This window comes from Physeter macrocephalus, chromosome 1, assembly GCF_002837175.3.
Source record: "Physeter macrocephalus isolate SW-GA chromosome 1, ASM283717v5, whole genome shotgun sequence".
Lineage (NCBI taxonomy): Eukaryota > Metazoa > Chordata > Mammalia > Artiodactyla > Physeteridae > Physeter > Physeter macrocephalus.
This window is the reverse complement of record NC_041214.2, coordinates 17,117,274-17,138,460: the sequence shown is the minus strand read 5'-3', so window position 1 is coordinate 17,138,460 and position 21,187 is coordinate 17,117,274. Positions and strand designations below refer to the sequence as shown.

The 21,187-nt window shown below is 38.2% G+C and overlaps 1 protein-coding gene across 1 annotated transcript in view; it reads left to right on the top strand.

Moving 5' to 3' along the window:
• The first annotated feature begins 13,439 nt into the window (after positions 1–13,439).
• Positions 13,440–21,187, top strand: part of SUCNR1 (succinate receptor 1) — a 54,349-nt gene continuing 46,601 nt past the window's right edge. The window contains exon 1 of the mRNA XM_024131829.1: positions 13,440–13,553. Coding sequence (XP_023987597.1) covers positions 13,440–13,553 — 114 coding nt within the window. The remainder of the gene's footprint in view (positions 13,554–21,187) is intronic.

Here is a 21,187-nt window from a genome sequence, read left to right as displayed (position 1 = left end):
AGAAAATGAATTTTAAACTGTAAATAACTGAGTTTACCCTGAATTAACAAAAGTAAAATTTCCCCATATGGGCAATTATGCAAGAATAAGAGCTAAGTGAAGTTTTATTATAGCAAGCAGAGTTACCTTTTTAAATATTTGAGCCTTGTGACAATAAATTTACTTCTGCCATGAAATATCTGGATTTTTGGAAGAGGAATTTAGCATATAACTCATCAGTAAGAACAAAGAGCTAGATGACATCATACAGAAAGTTCAAAGTAGAAGACAACTGAACAGGAAGCAGAATCTTGGGGCTCCAAATGAAGGGAATTAGGATGTGCCACCCCAAAATAAGACACTTTGGCATAAGGATTATTTTGAGCTGAAAGTAATTGAGAAACAGCAGATGCAGGAAGGGCTCTCTGCCCTCCCCCATCTGCCACAATCAGGGAAAACATGTCCCAAGAGAAAGGTGCCCTCCCTGCACCAGGAAGAGGAGAGCATTCTTAGCATTGGAGATGAGTCTACATGGAGATGAGTTTGCATAAACAACCTTACTAAAATAAACCTTACCCTCCATTATTTCCCCTCCAATATCATGTCTAGTCATTTCCCCACAATTTATCAGCCCTAGAAGCTTAATTATTTGGGAACATAGTACAATGACTAAAAAGCCTAAATTGTTATATCAGTGTGATGCTATGCATGTGACTGAAACTCAGGAGAAATTTACTGGGCTTTGCAAGGAAACCACTTAATTACAAATTTAGCTTATTGGTCTCCAGAGTTAAGCTACTCTGTAGGCTTGGATTGGGTAAGACTTCATAAGGAATTGCCAAATACTTAGACAGTTGATAATTTTTTTTTTTTTTTTTGCGGTATGCGGGCCTCTCACTGTTGTGGCCTCTCCCGTTGTGGAGCACAGGCTCCGGACGCGCAGGCTCAGCAGCCATGGCTCACGGGCCCAGCCGCTCCGCGGCATGTGGGATCTTCCCGGACCGGGGCACGAACCCGTGTCCCCTGCATCGGCAGGCGGACTCTCAACCACTGCACCACCAGGGAAGCCCCGACAGTTGATAATTTGAAAGTACAAGCATTAAAGACATCACAGCTTGTAAAATTTATGTATGACCAAGAAAAAATTGTGTTCATTGCTAATCAGTAATCTGATTTAACTATTTACCAATTGGTATGTTCCCAAATAATTTTACCTGGATGTGAAACATAAAGACACCCATGGCCACCATCAAATATGAAAATCTCACTATGAGGTACCCACTGAAAGGTACAGATTGAACTTCCAATGTTTAATGTATATGAAAAACTCACCCTATAGGTCACTTTTTTTTTTTCCTGCACTGGGTCTAAATCCATAATTATACTCTTATAATAGTCAACTACATATGCATTAATGACAGGTATTTACTTTAGTTTATCTGGATATACTGGAGCTAGAGGCAACTTGCATCCCAAAGTTAATAGAATGAGGTTGACTTCAAGTTCCTATCTGTAAATGCCAGATGTGTCTATTAATTCAGTGATGTTCTTTTTTACATCATCTTTCCAATCAAACCAGTTAACAAAACATTTTCGTGTCAAATTTGGGGCTTGAGTATCTGGGGGCATATTAGTTATTTTTACTTTGTTATTATAAAAAAATTACTAAGAAAGATTATTCTACTTTTACTCTATCAATAATCAGATTGTTGAATTTATAAGTCCAGACCTTGTTTACACTGGGAATACAATTTAGAACTGATTGAGATTATAGGCATCATTACTGGGAATACCAAAGAAAAAGTAATGTAACAAATAGCATGTTTGTTTTCTAGGAAAAGTGATTTTTTAAAGTATCTGAAATAACCCTATTGTGAATAGGTCAGCAAGGTAGTCTATGAGAATAGTAATAAGTTTGCTAGAATACCTCCTTTTAGTTGAGTTCAGTACCAATATCAGTCTAAAAAATTTAAGTTTGAAGTTATTTATGGGAATGTTTCCCATGGGAAGCACAGATCCAACTGAGTTTCTCTCTTACTTTGATAGCCACGGTGACCAGCATCAACCTGAGTGGGTCCTTCTCAGGGCAGTGACAGCCCATCTTTCCTCTGGAATACCTTCATGCAGGTGAGCTATCCTGGTCAATACAGGTGGCAGACCTTTTCCAGTGGGTCCTTCCAGGCCCTTATGACTTTATGTCTCAGGGTTTCTAGGAAAGAGAGAAGTTCTTTTAAGTTGTGGACAATGATTATGAGAGGATTTAGTTAAATCAGGCACAGGATATAGTCTCAGACCCAAATTCATAGGCATGACAATTATAAGTTCAGAGGGAGAGATTCTGTTCTTGCCTGTAGGGGTCCCTCTAATTTTTAACAAAGCTAGAAGTAAAGCTCTAGGCCTTTTTAACATAGGAGGTTGCAAAATCTTTCTCAATGAGTTTTTTTTAGAGTTTTATTCATTCATTCTACTTGTGCAGAGGAGTGAGGCTTATGGGAGTCTGCAAACGTTTGTATAATTCCCAGACAACAGTAGAAATAAATGACTTCTATATCTAATATGCTCTGATGTGCCCAAAGTAGGAATTATGTGTATTAAGAAAAGCTTTACTGCTGCCTGGGCCATTCAAACATCATATCCACCAAAACTAGACAGAATCTTTTTCCTTGTGCAGGCCTTAATTCTATGAAATTCAACTGACACCAGGTTTCTGGAAAGTTGATTAAGGAAAACTCCTTGCATTTATTTTGGAAGTGTCCTCAAGGAATTCTACTGAGAAGTAGCACAACTCTTCAATATTTTAAATAATTTCATCTTTTTTTTAGGAGTAGTATAAGTCTAGCTCCTTTAAAATCCTTCCTTTAGAACATTTCTTGGCATCCCAATAATTCTATTTGCCAGCTTTTTCTGCCTGTTAGTACTGAGTGTACACTGTTACTCAATATACTAAATGTACCTTCAGGTATTCAACTTAACCACAAAAAAAAAACAAAGCAAGTCTTACATATATGTGTAAAAACGTCTTAGATATGAAGAATTTTATAAGACTTTCCTAGTTTCCTCAAATTACAGCTCACTAAAATGAATAAAAAGTGAGGAAATTGTGAATTCGTAACATTCTTAAATGTCAAAACAGAAACAAACCAAAAAAAATTTAAAACTAAAATAAAATCCCTCTTTTATTCAGATGACTTTGTTGACACAGCAGTATTAACCAAACTAATAGGGACTATGATATAGGAATTACTTTGTTAGGTAATTCCCATGGTTCAGTCACATTTCTTCGGGCCCCTTTTAGAGTCCATTTGTCCATTTTATTTAGTGAAGCATATTTTTGAAAATGCACAAAAGTTTCTTATAGCATTAAAAGTGGGACTTCTAAATCTGGAGACGGCCATAGGTTAATAGTCGCTTTTGAAACTCTGTCAGCACATTTATTGCCTTTAGAAATTTTGCCCTTCTGCCCTGTGAGTCCTACAATAAATCACTGACATCTGAGTAGGCAGTTGTAAAGCCTCTGATAAAGCAGCTGTCAGTTTCCTATGGGATATCTAAGTTCCCATTGATATAAAAAATTCTCTCTTCAAAAAACTTACCGCGAACCTCGGAGCAAGATGGCGGCGGGGGCGTGCGTGACGCGTGGGCTGCGGCGACCAAGTTGCCCGTGAGCGACCCGGGCGGCTCCGAGCTGGCGCCCCGCCGCGGGACGGACCAGGCTACGCTCCACCGGCTTCCTCCCGGCCTTCTACTGCTCCTATGGGGCTGGGACACCCGGAGGCCCTTTAAAAAAAAAATTTCCCCTGTTTCATGGCAAACACCAAACAGATATTTATTCATAGTATACATATTCATTGTAAATGCAGAACCAAGAATTACAGCTCTCCTAACTGCTATTAATTTAGCTGCTTGTGACGACTTAATTACAGACCAAAAAAACCAAAACAAAATCCACCCCCCCAAAAAAAACCCTCCAAACTTCCAAGTTTAATAAGAAATCACCATAGCATAGCATCAAAGCCAATTTCAGTTGTTCAAAGCCTCTTCATACCAAACCAGAGGACGAATTATCATGGAGAATTATCACGCAAGTTTTTCGTCAGATGTTTTGTCTACTCTGCAAATGTTGGAGTCTGTTGTGTACAATTCTGTACTAGTCCCACGAGTCGCTTTTTTTTTTTGGTGGTAAGCTGTTATTACTGACTACTAGATTGTAATACTCTGTGACTTATAGCTGACAACAGATGCCTCAAACATTTAGCAAGATTGCAATTTGTCTGGGCGGCCTTATGCCCCTGTGAAGGAAAGAATTGCAGCAAAGCCAAATTATCAATCTTGCATTGCTCTCTAGCTGTTGACACTACCAGCAAATCATCTACATATTGAGTAATTACAGATCCCTCTGCGGGTGGGACAAAACTCTTGCTCACTTTTTGTTTTGCAAATAATTTTTAAAAAATAGAGTCCCAAAAGCCTTTAGGAATCCTTTGCCTTAAATACTGGATACTGGATTCCTTTATAAGCAAAAGCAATAATAATTTAGATTTATCCACGAGAGGGACAGAAAGTGAGAAATGCAGAACATAGATCAACTATTCAATACAAAGAAAAACCTTGCAAACAATGGTATTGAAGTCAGAACAGTTGCAGGGTTAGGAACCACACTGATAATGGAACAACAAATTTATTTACTTCTCCGAAATTTTGTACAAAGCCATATAGTCGTTGACCATCCATATAAAATTAACCTTCCTTCTTTATTGGAGGCATGGGAGTATTACAGAATGAGCATTCTTTTTAAACTACCCCTTATTTTTCTGATTCTCTTAGATCTGGTTCTAGGGCCAAAAGTGATGCATCGACCTGTTTCAGGGTGCTTTTCCCACATGGTGTCACAACTGCTACTCTCTGCAGTATCCCTTTTCTTTCAGACGACACACAGTAAACAAATCAGGTGGCTTTTTCCACATAGAAATCCGCAGACATTCTGCCAGAGTACAGAATATGCTGGCTTTTAAGTTGCACAGCAGATCTCTTCCCAGGGGGTACAGGAAGTAAGAAAGGTCTGGTTTTCCTATTAAGATTAGAAACGTAAATTAGATGGCACTTTTGTTTCCTTCCTGTGTTGACATTCATCAGCTTAACACCTTGTTTATTTGCCTTTTGCAAGTGACCATGATATGCAGCTGATCTCAGAGAGACAGCAGTGAGTGGTCCTGAAGAGATATCTTATTTCCCTGCCCAGGTATTGAACCTGGGTAGCCTGGATGAAAACCAGGAATCCTAACCGCTAGTCCACCAGGGGCTAGAGGCTAGAAGCAAAGTGGCCCTAGCTCTTTTCCCCGTTTAAAAGCAAGAATGTTTCATGGAGTCAAAAACTGTAAAAACAGGTGCAAAGTTTATTATTAGAGACACAGCATAACATGTGGGAGAGCACACAGAGAAACAGTTTGTTTATTTAAGACGGAGTAAGGCAGAAATACACACCCAGAGAGAAAGGGTATGGGCGTCCTCTCTAATGAGGAGGAACGCAGTAAGTCAGAAGCTAGGCAGAAATACACACCCGGAGAGGCGTGCAGGCATCCTAAATGAGGAGCGCAGTAAAGAGGTGATTTAAATTACTTATATAGGACAGTCCTTCCCCGTCTTTGTTTACCTTTGGCCAATTATATTCTTTCTTTTTTCACAACGGACTGGTCCTAGGACCCTCCCCAACATGTGTACGCAACTCTTTGCTAAGATGGATCCCACTGCAGAGGCCTGTGGGTGCATGTCCACACATATTATGGGGTGGTGTCCCCTCCCTTTTTGACCCCCAAGGAGCCTTCCTGCCCATGTGCAGACAGAGAAGTGTTCCTTGACCTCAAGAGTTCTTAGTTGCACATAAGAGGCCTGGAAGGACAGTGAATTTAACTGGCAAAGTTTGGGTTTAATTTTAAATACATTGGGCCTACACCTGTAAGAGATGCTGTTCTGTCAGGGCAGACAGAATTTCTGAATTTCTGATGGTGCCATGAGCTGGATATCTAATGGCTTAAATTTATATTTTTTTCTTTCTTTAAATTTTCCATTGCAATCCTTACTTAAACTCCTTATTTTCACCAAAATATTTCATTGTCACTGTGATTTAATCTCCCAAATGTGCATTTCTGTATCCATCATAGTTCTGTAAGAAAAATAGCAGTTTTTCTGCTATGTATCTATCTATTTATTTATGTATCTATGTATCTCTATAGAAATAGATAAAGGATAGAAAATTAGGTGTACAGCACCTTTCATATGGTTTGGGGATGAAAGGAAGCTGTAGCCTCAGTTGGCTGCTGCACTGAAGTGCTATTGTGTCTGTGAATCTAAGATATTTCTCCCTGGAGATACCATATCATCAGTTCCTGCTTTTTCATCTGGTCTGACAACATCTGTTTTTTATTGGAGACTTGGTCTATTCACATTCAGTGGAGTTATTGATATCATTGGAATTTTGCTATTTGATATCATTGCCATTTTGCTATTTATTTTCTCTATGGCTTGAGTAATTTTTTCTTCAATTACTTTTGAATGCCTTATTTTTATGAATCTTTATGTACCAGTTAAATCCTTTACTGATGATTTAAATATGCTTGTGTTCTTTTCGTGGTGGTTGCTCTATGAATATGCACCCTTATTGTATCACAACCTACTCTGTTTAATACTGACTTAATTACAGTAAAATATGGCAACTTTACTGCCTTTGCTGCAATATAGCTCAATTTTTTTCTCTTCTTTCTAGCTGTCAGTGTTATATATTTTATATCTATGTATGTAATAAACAGAAGCTAGAAGAGAAAATATATAAGTATGCACACACAAAGAAGTTGAAAGTAAAAGGATGGAAAAAGATAAACCATGAAAACTATAACCATAAACATACTGAGTGGATCTAATAATATCAGACAAAATGGACTTTAAAACAAACATTGGTAGAGACATAGATATCCACTGAGAGTCTTTTATATTTACCAATATGTTTACAATTTCCAGCACTCTTCATTCCTTCTTGCGGATTTATGTGATCATGTTGTATCACTTCCATTCAACCTGATGGATTTCCTTTAGTATTATTTGAAGGGCAAGGTTTTGCAAGCAACAAAGTCTGTCAGTTTCCATTTATCTAGTGATGACTTTATTGATACTTTGACTTAACATTGAAGGATAGTTTTTCTGGATATAGAATCCTTGCCTGACAGTATATTTCCCCACCCCCCGCCCCCAGCACTTTGTATGTCATTCTACTGCCCTCTGGACTCCATTGTTTTTGTTTTTTTGGCCACGCCACGCAGCTTGCAAGATCTTAGCTCCCCGACCAGCGATCAAACTCATGCCTAACCACGTGCCTAACTTGTGCCTAACCACTGGACTGCCAGGGAATTCCCTAGGCTCCATTGTTTTTGATGAAAAGTCAGCACTGTCCTTGAGAATAGATTTTGTTTTAGTCTCATGTGTAATTAGGTGACTAATTGGTTTTTTCTTTTGAGGGAGTACTAAATGACATAAACTACTATGAATTTTAAATATATTTTATCACTTCCTCCTCAAAAAAATCCTATGATGTAAAAATTTTTATAGTAATCCCAGTACACAGATGAAGAAACAAGGTAGAGAAATACTATTTAACTTACACAAAGTCAATTAACCTTAAAGACAGGACTTAAACCTTATCTTACCTCTCTGGAACCCTTATTCTTACTCACTCTGATAATTCATGACTGACTAGAAATCCAGTGGTAGCCTTTGTGTCCTTGAGCTGTCATATTTTAATTTTATTAAAACACATTGGCGCTCTGCATTGGTTTCCATGTACATCACTATATCACCTTTTCTCTCTCTGTACTGAAAAGACCCTAACACGCTTTCTCTATCCTCTATTACACATAATTTCATTAAAACCACAGATTTATAACTAGAGTTATAATCATAACTAATCACCATGGAAACTGAGAGTATTATCACATATAAGGCTTTTAGCTTACAATGAAACTAACATAGAGCTCTTACTTGGCTGGCATGACAACAGAATCCAGCAAGTCTAACAGACATCTGTTTTCATAGATTATAATTAGACAAAACTGAAAAGAAAAGAAAATTAGGATACTAGTTAAAATTGACAAATAAATTGATGGTTATTTTCTTCAGCAGAAACCCTACAATATGTTTTTATATTTCCACAGAATGGAAAATTTACAGTAATAAACCCTACAGTTATGTTTCTATATTCCCTTAACTAAAACCTTGCTCTTCACTGAAATGCCCTTGAGAAAAAAAAATCTAACATTTAGATTCATCGTAGCTATAGACCAAGGGGCAGCAAAATCTGTCTCCGACCAATTGCTTCTGACTTACTTGGAGACCCATGGTTATCTGGAGAATTTGTACCTCACATTACATCAGCAGATTTTGTGAGAAAATTTTGCAAGCAACATTATGACGTTCACGTTTTTTGGCTTCTCCTTTTGTTCTGATTTTAAAGAATTGATTAAAGGGAAGGGTTGGTGGGAGGGGTAGATTGGGAGTTTGGGTTGACATGTACACACTACTATATTTAAAATAGATAACCGACAAGGACCTACTGTACAGCACAGGGAGCTCTGCTCAATATTCTGTAATAACCTAAATGGGAAAAGAATTTGAAAAAGAATAGATACATGTATATGTATAACTGAATCACTTTGCTGTACACCTGAAAGTAACACAACATTGTTAATCAACTGTACTCCAACACAAAATAAGAATTTTAAAAAAGGAATGTGTGGAAAAAAGACTGATATAATTTTGACAAATGGGTATATAAATGCTTATATTATCAGGGTCCAGATAGGAAATTGAAATGATGCTAAGTATACCAAACAGAAAGAATTTGATTTGGATAGTTGATTATACAGGCATCAGAAGTTTAAAAAAACAAAAACAACGAATCCCTGAGATTTGTAACTACGTGAAGCAACTAGTACTCCTAGGACCAGGTGAACAAAAGGGAAAAGGTAGTGACAGAGGAGCATAGAAACTACATCATGAGGAGAAAATTACTGTATCTTCTAACCTTTTAGCATATTATGTTTATATACCTCTCCCAGATAAATTTGAGGAGCCATAGAGAATAATATGGTTGAACACAGGTGAAAACTATAGCACATGTGGTAAGTTTAGAATTTTATGAATTCAGGTGTGTGTATGCAACCATTTGATCTGGAGAAGTAAGTTCTAGGATCGGCTCTTTTGTTTGTTTGATTGACTGATTGATTGATTCACTTTTTAAAAATAAGTGCTGCATCTTTTGTCTATATAATGTTTAGAAATGTTTCCTTGTTTGTTTGCTTTCTAGTTTATATATCAGAATCATGTTTTTAAAAATCAAGAAAAAACAAGCAAGGAGGCATTTGAGTAGGTTTTACTAAAAAATGCTTTGTTCAGGTAGCATTAATGTCAAGAGAGTGGCAGTTGTCTGAAATTCTTATCTTAGATGTTGTCTGGTATTTAACTTCATCAACAAATCAGAGATCCTCTGACTCTGAGTTAGTTATAGACTGTTATGCCATCATTTGGGGATCCAGAGTACAGACCAAGGACATGTAAGGAAGGTCTCAAGGAAATGCTCTATAAGCAGGCTGGTTGGCATGTGCCCAGGGTTAACCATGAGAGATATGATATTCAGAAATGGAAGGAGGGGAGGACCCTAGGATATCATGGCAACTGACTGCCTGCCAAAGCAGCTTTGTTGCTGGCCTGCAAAAACGGTGTGGTTCTCTCTGGCTCCTTGGGGATGTTTTCCTATTACTTCTTTGATTATTTTACTCCTTCATTAAAAAAAACATTCTAGAGATTATCTATTATCTCTCTTTTATTTGATAATTGAGCTCTTTGTTAAATTCTACCAGGCAAATAAGGAGTCTACCCCCACAGAGCTTACATTCTAGTGGTGGAGTAAAATAACAAATTAGTATCAAAATAAGGAATAAATGAATAATTTAAGATCATGAGAAGTGCTTTGAGGGAGATAAACAGGAGGAAAAGAGAGTGATTTGGGCAGATGGCAGGGGCAGGGCTGTATGGTCAGAGAGAGCCTCTCTGAAGAGGAAACATCTGCTTAGAGACCAAAATAATGAAAAGGAAATAGCCACCCTGAGTGTTGAGGAAAACGTTTTCCAGCAGAGCCAGTAACAAGAGCAAAATTCCCTGCTGCAAAATATCAACAAGTTCAAGAAATCATATGAGACATCTGGGATTGATGGGGAAGCTGTAATTTAGTTCGAAGATGTTTGATTAACAGCAGTCCATGGGCAACGGCAGCAAGTTTTGCTTTCATTCTATGTGCAATGCAAAGCTACCGAAGAGTTTCAAGAAGCAGAACAATGTTTTTTCTCATATTTGCTTTTTGATCTACAATTTACGAGGTCCTTGATTATTTTTTCTTTGAGTCCTGCCATTAATTACTTTTTAAACATTGGCCTTAAAGGGATTTAGTTGTGAAAGGACTAAGCAAGAGGATGATAGATTGAAGGGAGAGTAAAGTGAGATCATTTAATTTTAATTTTTTTTAATGTGGGAGAGACCTGACAAACTTCATAAACTGAAAAAAATAAAGTTAATTAATAGCAGTATGTTAGAGAAATGGACAGTAAGAGTTGACCAATGGAGGAACATCCCAGAGGAGATAAGAGGGAAGAAGATTCAGAGCATTGGCAAAAGAGTTAGATGCAGATAAAAGGATTAGATGTGCTTACAGAGAGCATCGAGGCTTCCTCCTAGACTAGAGAAAAAGAGGCAAAGTCAAGTCTTAGCTAGACACGTTTTTAGGATAGTAATGCAGATGTAAGCAGTAAATGAGGGCATTCCAGCTTTGTGTTTTAAGGGAATGTAGTTCTATCCCACTTATTTTCAGACATTTTGCTATTGTCCATGCAGATTTAAGTGGTCCTTCTATATTACCACAATTCTGTTTATATTTCCTTGGCTTACATACCTAACAGGACATTGGTCAATTCAGTGACTTGTGTTTTCATGTTTAAATATCCATCACCTAACACAGAGCCAAATCAATATCTCTTCCTGTAAGGGAGTTGGGATAGTCTTTTGGAGAACGAGGCTGGTTTAGAACAGCCTATGACCAATGCAGGACAAAAGATAAAAGAGACAGAGCAATTAGGAAGTTCACTGAGAAACTCCAGTTCTACTGAACTTGGAAGAGTGCTTTCTTACGGATAAGTCCAGTATTAAATTTGTCTCCCTAGTATTTCAGTGTGGAACAGATGGAGAACTACCAGAATATAAAGTAAGTGCAGGGACTTCCTTGGTGGTGCAGTGGTTAAGAATCCGCCTGCCAATGCGGGGGACACGGGTTCTATTCCTGGTCTGGGAAGATCCCACATGCCGTGGAGCAACTAAGCCTGGGCGCCACAACTACTGAGCCTGCGCTCTAGAGCCTGTGAGCCACAACTACTGAAGCCCGCGCACCTAGAGCCCGTGCTCTGCTACAAGAAGCCCCCGCAGTGAGAAGCCCACGCACCACAACGCTGCTCGCCGCAGCTAGAGAAAACCCGTGCACAGCAGTGAAGACCCAATGCAGCCAAAAATAAAATAAAAGTATGTTTATTAAAAAAAAAAAATAAGTACAGTAGGATTTTTGTGAAGGAAACACCCTTCTCTTCATTTGTTCATTCTCACTAATATCCTGCCTCTATTCCTTTCATTTCAGCCTCACAAAATTATGACCAGCTGTCAAGATGGACAGCAGACAGACTTGATGCTAATGTCATTATCAACCAACCAAGAGCTGTGTGGATTTGTTTTCAGACCAGATGCCTTACATACCAAGATTCTCTCAGCTTTATGGGCTGATGCATGATTATGCTCCAAATAAATGTTTCTTAGATAAGATTGAGTAGGTGATAGAAAGTGAAGGCTAGGCCTATGCTGATCAGAGTCAAGAAAAAAAAGATGTATATGTGTGTGTGTTATTCAGGCAGAAAGGAAGACCTAAAAGTAAATGATTTCATTTCTCAGTGATAATGGGTATCATTTAAAATATGTCAGATCTTACTTTAGGAGACAGAAATCCCAAGATCACATGGCTAGTAAGTGGCAAGGCTGGAAATCAACCCCAGACAGCCCAGCTTCAAAGCCTGTCCTATCATTTACTTAATGATATTGGAGGCTACTCTTCCCTTTCTTAGGGAGGGTAGTTGGGAGAGGAGGGATAAGTATAAAACTGTTAACTACCTAGGTCACCTAGGTCACCTTAGGCAAGTCTCAAGGTTCCTGGGTCTGCCCCAAAGCTTCACAGCTCCATTGGGGATAGTGTGTCATGTAAATCACCAAGAATTAATTATGCATAGTTGTTTACCATATTAACCAATCAACACCTTCATTCAGAACATATTTCTGATGTACCTCAATAGTGCAAACAACATTTAACACTCTGCAAAATAATCACTACAAATAATAACATGTATTCTTCCTAGCGGACCGACCGGGCTCAGGTTGGCTCTTGTCCCAAGTGGATGTGTTGAGGGGAGAAGCAGGAGAGTGTTTGAGCTGCACAAATACCCAAGTATTTAGATACTCATCAGACTCCAGAGGGGGCATGAGACACAGGAGCCAGGAGCCAGGAGCCAGAAAAAAAGGACTCAGATTTCCTCTGTGCTCTGAGCATTTTAACCTGGACTTGAGGAGAATCTGCCCTGCAACCTATCAAAAGGAAGCAATGGGGGAAAAGCCAAGCTGCTGTGGTTGGTGGATTTAGAACATTTTAGCTCAAACATGGCGAATCTTTGTTTCCAAATGCTAGGAAATCAACCAATATGATTGATTGTACCACATAATTTATAACTACCCTTCTAGTCTTTAAAACTTTACATATTTTGGCATGCCTCTTTCAAGTTTCTTTTTTAACATCATTTTTTAAAGTGGAGTCTAATCTTGGTAGGCATTACTCTAGATAGGAATGTTCTCCCAGGACTGGTATTCACTTCTTTCTCTTGATTAGGGTTGGAATTATTTCTAATTGTATTTTTAAAATTCTCAGCTCTCCCTTTTCCCTAGGCTCTAGGCTAGGGTATCATTATAAAATAAAATCATAACCCTTTTTGGAAAGCCTGAGAGCCCTTAAAACTTAAATCTCTTATAAAAGATTGTAGAATTCTGACAGGAGGCGGAGGGTGGGTTAGTGAAGCATCTCATTTGTCAGTTTCTAGAAAGCAGTAGTGGTTTTGTTTGTTTGTTTGTTTTGTTTTGTTTTGTTTTTAGTACATTTGAGGCTCTGAAGAAGATGAGGTGCCTGCATAAGAAGAATGAATGTTTCATTGTGGAGCTGTTTTCCCTCAGAGAACGTCTGTTGACACCATTCAGAGGGTGTATCTGAGTGAGAGATCTCTCTTGCAAGAAAAACCCTAAATGACTGTCAGAGAAGCATACACTCCATTTTGTCTCCTAGCGATATGATTGTCACTCTTCTTTTTCAAGCTGAGGTCTCAGATTATCAAAAGGCCTCGACTCCCATAAGTTCTCAGGAAATGACTCACTCTGGAGGGAGCCCCAGTATTATGCCTGTGGTATAACCCAGCAAGGCTGCAGTCTGGGAGAGACATGTTCTCACTACTGTCAGGATAAGCCAGGCATACGAGTTGAGATCATGTCATCCAAAAACTTAGTGTTACTAAAGCTAAAAGCTCTATCTTTCTTATCCTAAAAGTCTCCCAAATTGTGCTGCCTGGAAATTAAATCTCTTCCCTAAAAAGTGGCTGAGTCTATGCAATGATCTTTATCAACTTTTGTCGTGGGCTTTAAAATTCTATGCCGGTAAAAGACCTGAAGTTTAGAATATATATTTCCTCTTTTTCAAATGCTTCTCCCTAACTTAGGAGGAGTGGAGATCAGTTCAGCAGGGGGTTGATACCTGGGTTGGCTTTTCAGCTATGAACAGTTCTAATTTCAGTTGCTGTTTCACTCTCTTTATCCTTAGGTTGAGATGCATGGTGTCTGTTTAGAGATCTAACCACTATTTTTCACCTTTAAAAATCTTTATTCTATGAATTAAATACCAAATTTAAACGTGTGTATTTTTAAAATCTCAAACAAAAGAATAGGCAGTGAGAGTAAATTGTGACTATTTGGAGTGTAGGATGCATTATACCTGGACTAGATCTCAGGCAGTAATTTGGAATTAGAGACTGGGGCTAAGTGAATAGGAAACTTCATATTTTATCTATAATAATTTAAATGAAATACTTCACTTGGATATATTTAAGTATGTAGGCTGTTGGATAACTTCCATGTTTAAATCTAGTTGAATTTAGAAGTAATATAGCTGAACATATTAGCTAAATCTCACTTATTTATAATGGATCAAAACATTGACTGCAGTGAAGATCTTTTCTTCATTCTAACTATATATTCATTCTTCATGAACATTCAGTTGATTATTAAGGATTAATGCAAACATGAACTTTTCCTTCTTGCGCCAAAGAATGGTTTTCAATATGTTAGTCTTAGAATTGTTACACAGTAGTTATCATTTTTAGATAGACGAGCACACAAATATACTTGCCTGAAAAAAAAAATTGATTCTGTTAGAAAATGTTTCTCCCAACTAATCAAATTACCTTCAAGTAAATATAGAGGGGTGTTTAAAAGTTTCAATCGAGGGACTTCCCTCATGGTCCAGTGAGTAGGACCTGGTGTTTTCATTGCTGTTGCCCAGGGTTCAGTCCCTGGAGGGGGAACTAAGATACCACTAAGCTGTGCAGCATGGCCAAAATAAATAAATAAAGTTTCCGTCGACCTATGAAGTCGAAATAAGAATAAGCTAAGTACAAGAGTACCCAAGCCATTTCTTTTAAAAATATTAATCTGTATAATTGGTATGAAAACAAATAAGACATTAGTTATGAATAATATTTTTCCATATTTTAAAATAAAATATCAAAAAGAAAATTAATTAGTGGAAAATAATGGAATGAAAATTTATTCCTCCAGCATAATTTGTGACTTCAACACAGTTCTTCTATCGATCTCTTAGAAGAAAATAAGAGATAAACTGGGTATGGTCAATCAAATGAATTTAGATTTTTAGTGCTCAATCAGTTTTTCAATATTTGCAAAGAGATTGTGAAATTGTTTTCACGGTCAGAAGAAAACAATATAAAATTCAGTAAAAAGAAATTAAAACCAGATCCGTTCAGTCTGAAAGTAACTTTTAACCAGAAAAAGAGGTTACAGATTGATTATTTTCTTTCATTTGTTCTTAGTCTGCCCCCTTGTGGTCTCCAGAAAGCTGTTACCCAGCACAAGCTAAAATGGCAAAGTTATAAACGTCTTATTATATATATCCAATAAGATCAAGTTTTAATATCCCTTAACGTGGTTTAGAAAAATGTTTCATCCTGCTTTAGTTTAGCAAACAAAAAATATTTAAAATTAGAAATACATGCCTCGGGGGTTCCCTGGTGGCACAGTGGTTAAGAATCCGCCTGCCAAGGCAGGGGACACTGGTTCGAGCCCTGGTCTGGGAAGATCCCACATGCCACGGAGCAACTAAGCCCGTGAGCCACAACTACTGAGCCTGCGCTCTAGAGCCCGCCAGCCACAGCTACTGAGGCCACATGCCACAACTACTGAAGCCCGTGCGCCTAGAGCCCGTGCTCCGCATCAAGAGACGCCACCGCAGTGAGAAGCCGGCGCACCGCAAGGAAGAGTAGCCCCCGCTCGCTGCAACTAGAGAAAGCCCCCGTGCAGCCACGAAGACCCAATGCAGCCAAGAATAAATAAATAAAATAAATACATTTATTTTTTAAAAAAAGAAATACATTCCTCAAAATCTTTGAATAAATTGAAGATATTTCCTTTAATTCTTAAAATTATTTTTAAGAATGAAAATAGTATATAAACTATATATAATCAATAATTTTAAGATTTTTATTTTTACAAACTCTATAGAAATTGGATCTTTGAAGCAATTGTCAAAAAACTCTATATGAAACAATTTGGCTGAGGGCTCTTTTTGTGCTCATTCACTGTCCCATGTGATAAATGGAATATTTATAAATGGAATGGAATATTTATAAACGGAATATTTCCTGCCATATTAATAAACAAAGGATGTCACAGTCACCAAAGATTGCAGCCCTCCAACGTGAGCTGGTGAGCCCCGAGGAAACTCAGGGTTGAAAAGAGTATCTAGCAGCCATCAGACTGCAGCCACTCCCTGCGCTGAGGGACTCAGGATGTGAAAATACAGGCCCAGATAGCTAAGGTGCATATCAAAGGAATGATTTCAGTGAGCCCAGCCTCTTGCATCTTCCCATATATAGAAAAGCGCTAAATTCCTTAGCTTGAGATATCTGGTTCTCTTTATTTGACAGTAGTCTTTTGAGTTCCCAATTACCTCCTCTTTGTTGCAAAACTCCTCTATATCCTGGCTCCCCCCTCACCTCCTGGGAGCGGTTTGTCAGAGTTATCTGAAACGCTGTCTCCCAGATGCAGTCTCCATTTTGCCCCAAATAAAACTTAACTCACAACTCTCACGTTGTGCATATATTCTTTTTAAGTCAACACATGAATAAATTTTGAAAGCATTTATCACTTCCTTACAAAGTAAATTGGGTTTTTATTGCCTGAGAGAGGATCCGGCACATTCAATAGTATTGTAGCTGGTTGCCCTTAGAAATTGCTCTGGTGGAGACGTGGCAAACCAGATGAGGACTTTAATGCTGATTCTGTCAGCTTTCCTTGGTTTGCCTAAACTTTAAATGCCAATGTTTTGTAGATTTTAAAAGGTATCCAGTGATAACTATCTCCTGGCATATTTTGGTAACTAATAGGTCGATGTTGTATTATAAGTTCTTAAATTTTGAATATTTAAACAGGTAATCTCTAAACTACAATATTATTATGACACTTGATTTCATTTTTTTATTACTTATTCCATATCTTTCCTTTTATCTTTTACATTACACACAGTTCTTCTGTGACTTAGGGGATTTGTTTTTGTTTTCTTTTCTTTTTTGGTGGAGAAATTGGTTTTTAGCTTTCCATGTTAATGAATGAGTGGATTCTTAAATTAAGTGACTAAAGGAAAGAATAAACACAAACCTTATAATTAATTGCAATGCCTTTTTCCCAAATGACGTCTTAGGTTTCAATATGACCATTACCTTTAAGTAAAGGGCAGCATGTTGTTTCAAGACTCAAAGTGAAGGAAAACTAGGTGGGCACAAACTATGTCATATGTACACACACTCACACACACACACACACTCACGCACAATCTTCTTACCAAGTCTTATGCCATTAACTCTTTGGTGACCCTGAACAAGGCCCCCTCACCTCTCTGGACTTAGCTTCTTCACTTGTGAAATCATAGTGTAGGAGCTGGTCAGTATTCTTCAAACTGAGATCTACATACTATTTTTAAGTGCCCACAAGTCCTCCAGGAGTATTTTTAAGTATTTTGCTTTTGTAATTTTGATAATGTAAATCTACATGCAAATTGTGGATAATTTAGATGACCACCTTATGACTAGGCACCACCAGGGAGCCAAAACATAAAGCAGAGGCTTTGAATTTGTAAGAAACAGTTTCTCAATATATAGTCTAAGAATTTTGTAGTCTTCAAAGGTACTCTTGACGGACTTGCACCAGTGCTCAAATCTGAGAAACATTTCTTAAATTCCTTTCAGCATTTAATATTTAATTTTAAAATCTGTTATTCACTTACTTTAAATGGAACTACCAGAGGAAGGCAGCGCACCGCAAAAGAAAGACAAATTGATTTTTCTCTATTATTTTTGGGTGTTCAGTTTCCTCTATGCATTTCAAAAGAAGCAAACCAATTTAGAAGACTATAAGGCATGTGATGTCTAAAGCGAAGCCATAATAATGTTTGTGAAGAAAAGTGACAACCTCCAGGACGTGCTGGCTGAAATTTCTAGCATAATGATGGTAATCTGGGGTGCCCCTTGGTGTGGTAGGGGGAAGGGATGTCATGAATCCTGAGGGAAAACAAAGGGCAAAAAACCAAAACATATTTGTGACATCAGTGATACTTAAGCAAAGAATGTTAAAAGTTTCAAGGAAATACACTCCCCAAGCACACAAGTCATTCCAGGAAGCCCTTAAAATAATTGAGCTGTTGCAAAAATGAGGTTATAAATGAATGGACTAAACAATAGTAAGAGCAATTGATCAAGAGACAGGTTGGCTGCTGATGAAAAGATGGTTCCAAAGGAAAAGATGGTTCAGAATACTTGGACTAACCAACTGAAATAACTCCAGATGGAAAGAAATAGGTGGTAAATAAAAATAATACCTATTGGGCTTCTAGCACACGTTTGTTTATAACTAATAATAAACATGTTTGTTTATTTATTCTACAAATAAAAACGATAGGTTCAAACTCTGTCTCCACTAACAAATAGTTCAAGAGCCACAGATTTGTTAAGGTCATTTAAAAAAGCAGTATTCAAAACTTGTCAAATACAGCATTTACTTATAAACGTCAATATAGTTAGCTACCAAACTCTTCAATTACTACGTGGATGGTATTTCCTGATGTGATTATTTGAGTTTTGTTTAATTTGGTCTGATAATTCGAGTATAACACAATCATGAGTCTGTTACCAAAATATTTAATGGTTAAAATGTTTCATTAAACGATTATAACTAATTTAAAATTCATAACTGAATAAGCACTTTATTATAAAACACACTATATTCTACAATTTCTTTCTTAGTCACATATGTTTTATTACTCTATGTAGATTAGAAGGGATATACTTCTAATTAATAATGAAAGTATCATTTAAATTTTAAAAGCGATGCATTTTTTTTCATAAAGAGAAATTTTTTAGTCCTAAAAAATGAATCTTTATAGCCCTATGTATTCATTCCTTATCAAATACAGTGAAAATAAAAACAAAAATTCAGATTAAAAACAAAAACTGCACATCTAAATTGGATCTGCCTCTTTTCTCTTACCAATAGTGGAAAAATAACCGGCTTGAGCAACTTGGTAGAAAAGATGCACGTGACCTCAAGGTCAAAGACAAACAGCAGAACAGGTCATATTTTATTATGGCGCTAACACAAATAGAAGAGAAAGCAAACATCCTCTGTCCACAGGATTAAAAGCAACAGCTGGCTTTGCCTTCCTGAAGCCATCTCTCATGAACACGATTGCCGAACATCAACTCAGAGAGATCGCTATTTCATAAACTGAGTTGAAGGTGTAGGCAAACAAAACGTGCCAACTTGCCACCCCAAAATGTGTCTGGCATGCCGATTACTTCAGGCTGAAAACAATCAAGGCCCAAAAGAGTCAGGAAGAAACTGTGACTTTCCCCCTAACTGCCTTTAAACAATTTAGATAGAGGGCCTGTTCCTGGAACAGAGCTATCACCAGAGATCTCTGCAAAGAATATGGGTTAGATGTGGTGAGGGAAACTCAGCGGGGCCTAGTGATTAGAGACCACTCAGTGTCCCACTGTCTCTGCAGGGCCCAGCAAACATTTATTTACCAAACATTTGCTTTTCCATCTCCATGTGAATTGCCATTCTCCCCTTTGAAGTCCCAAATCACGATGACCAACGCTCTCTTTTGTCTTTAGCTGAGGATGATATTTAAGGCGAGGCTTTTAGCCATTTTGGTGACTTAGTTCTTCTGGGTCTCTCCCATATATACATGTTATTAAACTTTGTTTTATTTTCTCCTGTTAATCAGTCTCATGTCAATTTAATTTTTAGACCAGCCAGAAGAACCTGGAAGGGTAGAGGAGAATTCTTCCTCCCCCACAAAGGTACATGGAGAGAAGGGGCCTCTAATTTCTGTTCTGGGACTTCTAGCTGACAGCACACCCTCTCACAGCTTCTCCCTCAGCTCAGAGCAATGGCTCAACACGGCACTAATTTGTGTAAAATCCCCTCAATTTTGCCATATCTAGATGAAAACTATACTCTTAATTTTCTTAATGTTTCTTAATAATTAACTATTTGTAAATTAAATGCATTGATTTTTAAAAAGTAAACTTCAGGGACTTCCCTGGTGGTGCAGTGGTTAAGAATCCGCCTGCCAATGCAGGGGACACGGGTTCGAGCCCTGGTCCAGGAAGATCCCATGTGCAGCGCGGAGCAACTAAGCCCGTGTGCCACAACTACAGAGCCTGCGCTCTAGAGCCCACGAGCCACAACTATTGAGCCCACATGCCACAACTACTTAAGACTGTGTGCCTAGAGCCTGTGCTCCACAAGAGAAGCCACCGCAATGAGAAGCCCATGCAACGCAACGAAGAGAAGCCCCGGCTCACCTCAACTAGAGAAAGCCCACGTGCAGCAACGAAGACCCAGCGCAGCCAAAAATAGATAAATAAATAAATAAATTTTAAAAAAATGTAAACCTCATATTACATCATAAATAGTAAACCAATATCACCTTTCATGAATGTAATGAACATAGAATACTAATAAATACTATCTGAATACTCTTGCCTGTCAATGCTTTGAGCCTGACACCTCATAACCCCCCCTTTAAAAAGGGCAATAGTAAGTGTTAAAGAATTGTTAAAAAATTTAGTATTCTTTAAAATATTAAAATCAGGCTTTCTTCTTGATGTATTCCCAAAGGTTGAAAAGGGACCGAATCTTTCTCAGTATGTGAGCAGATGTCATGGTAACCCCTACAATCGTGTGGTGTCTTGCCATCAGTAAGAGGACCATACTTGGGAAACAAAGGGTGAGACCTGAGTATAAGGCCAAGAATGGTGATAGTTCAGACCCTTCATACAGAAAAATGTTAATTTCATATCAAGCTCCGAGATGACTCAGCTTAGACCATTAGGCCTCCCAAGGTTGGAGTGGAGTGTATTCAGTACTTACTGCATGAGGCACAACAGATCTGATCCTCCAAAGACTCTGTGCTCTGCACCTGTCCTTATCATTCCTTTTTCCTGATACGCTGTTGTCCCACCGTGTTCGCTCCAAGTCAATTGGCTGTTAATGTACACAAGCTATTATATAAGACTCAGGGGCTTCCCTTCCCTGCTGGCGCAGTGACTGAGAGTCCGCCTGCCGATGCGGGGGACACGGGGTCGTGCCCCGGTCCGGGAGGATCCCACATGCCGCGGAGCGGCTGGGCCCGTGAGCCATGGCCGCTGAGCCTGCGCGTCCGGAGCCTGTGCTCCGCAGCCGGAGAGGC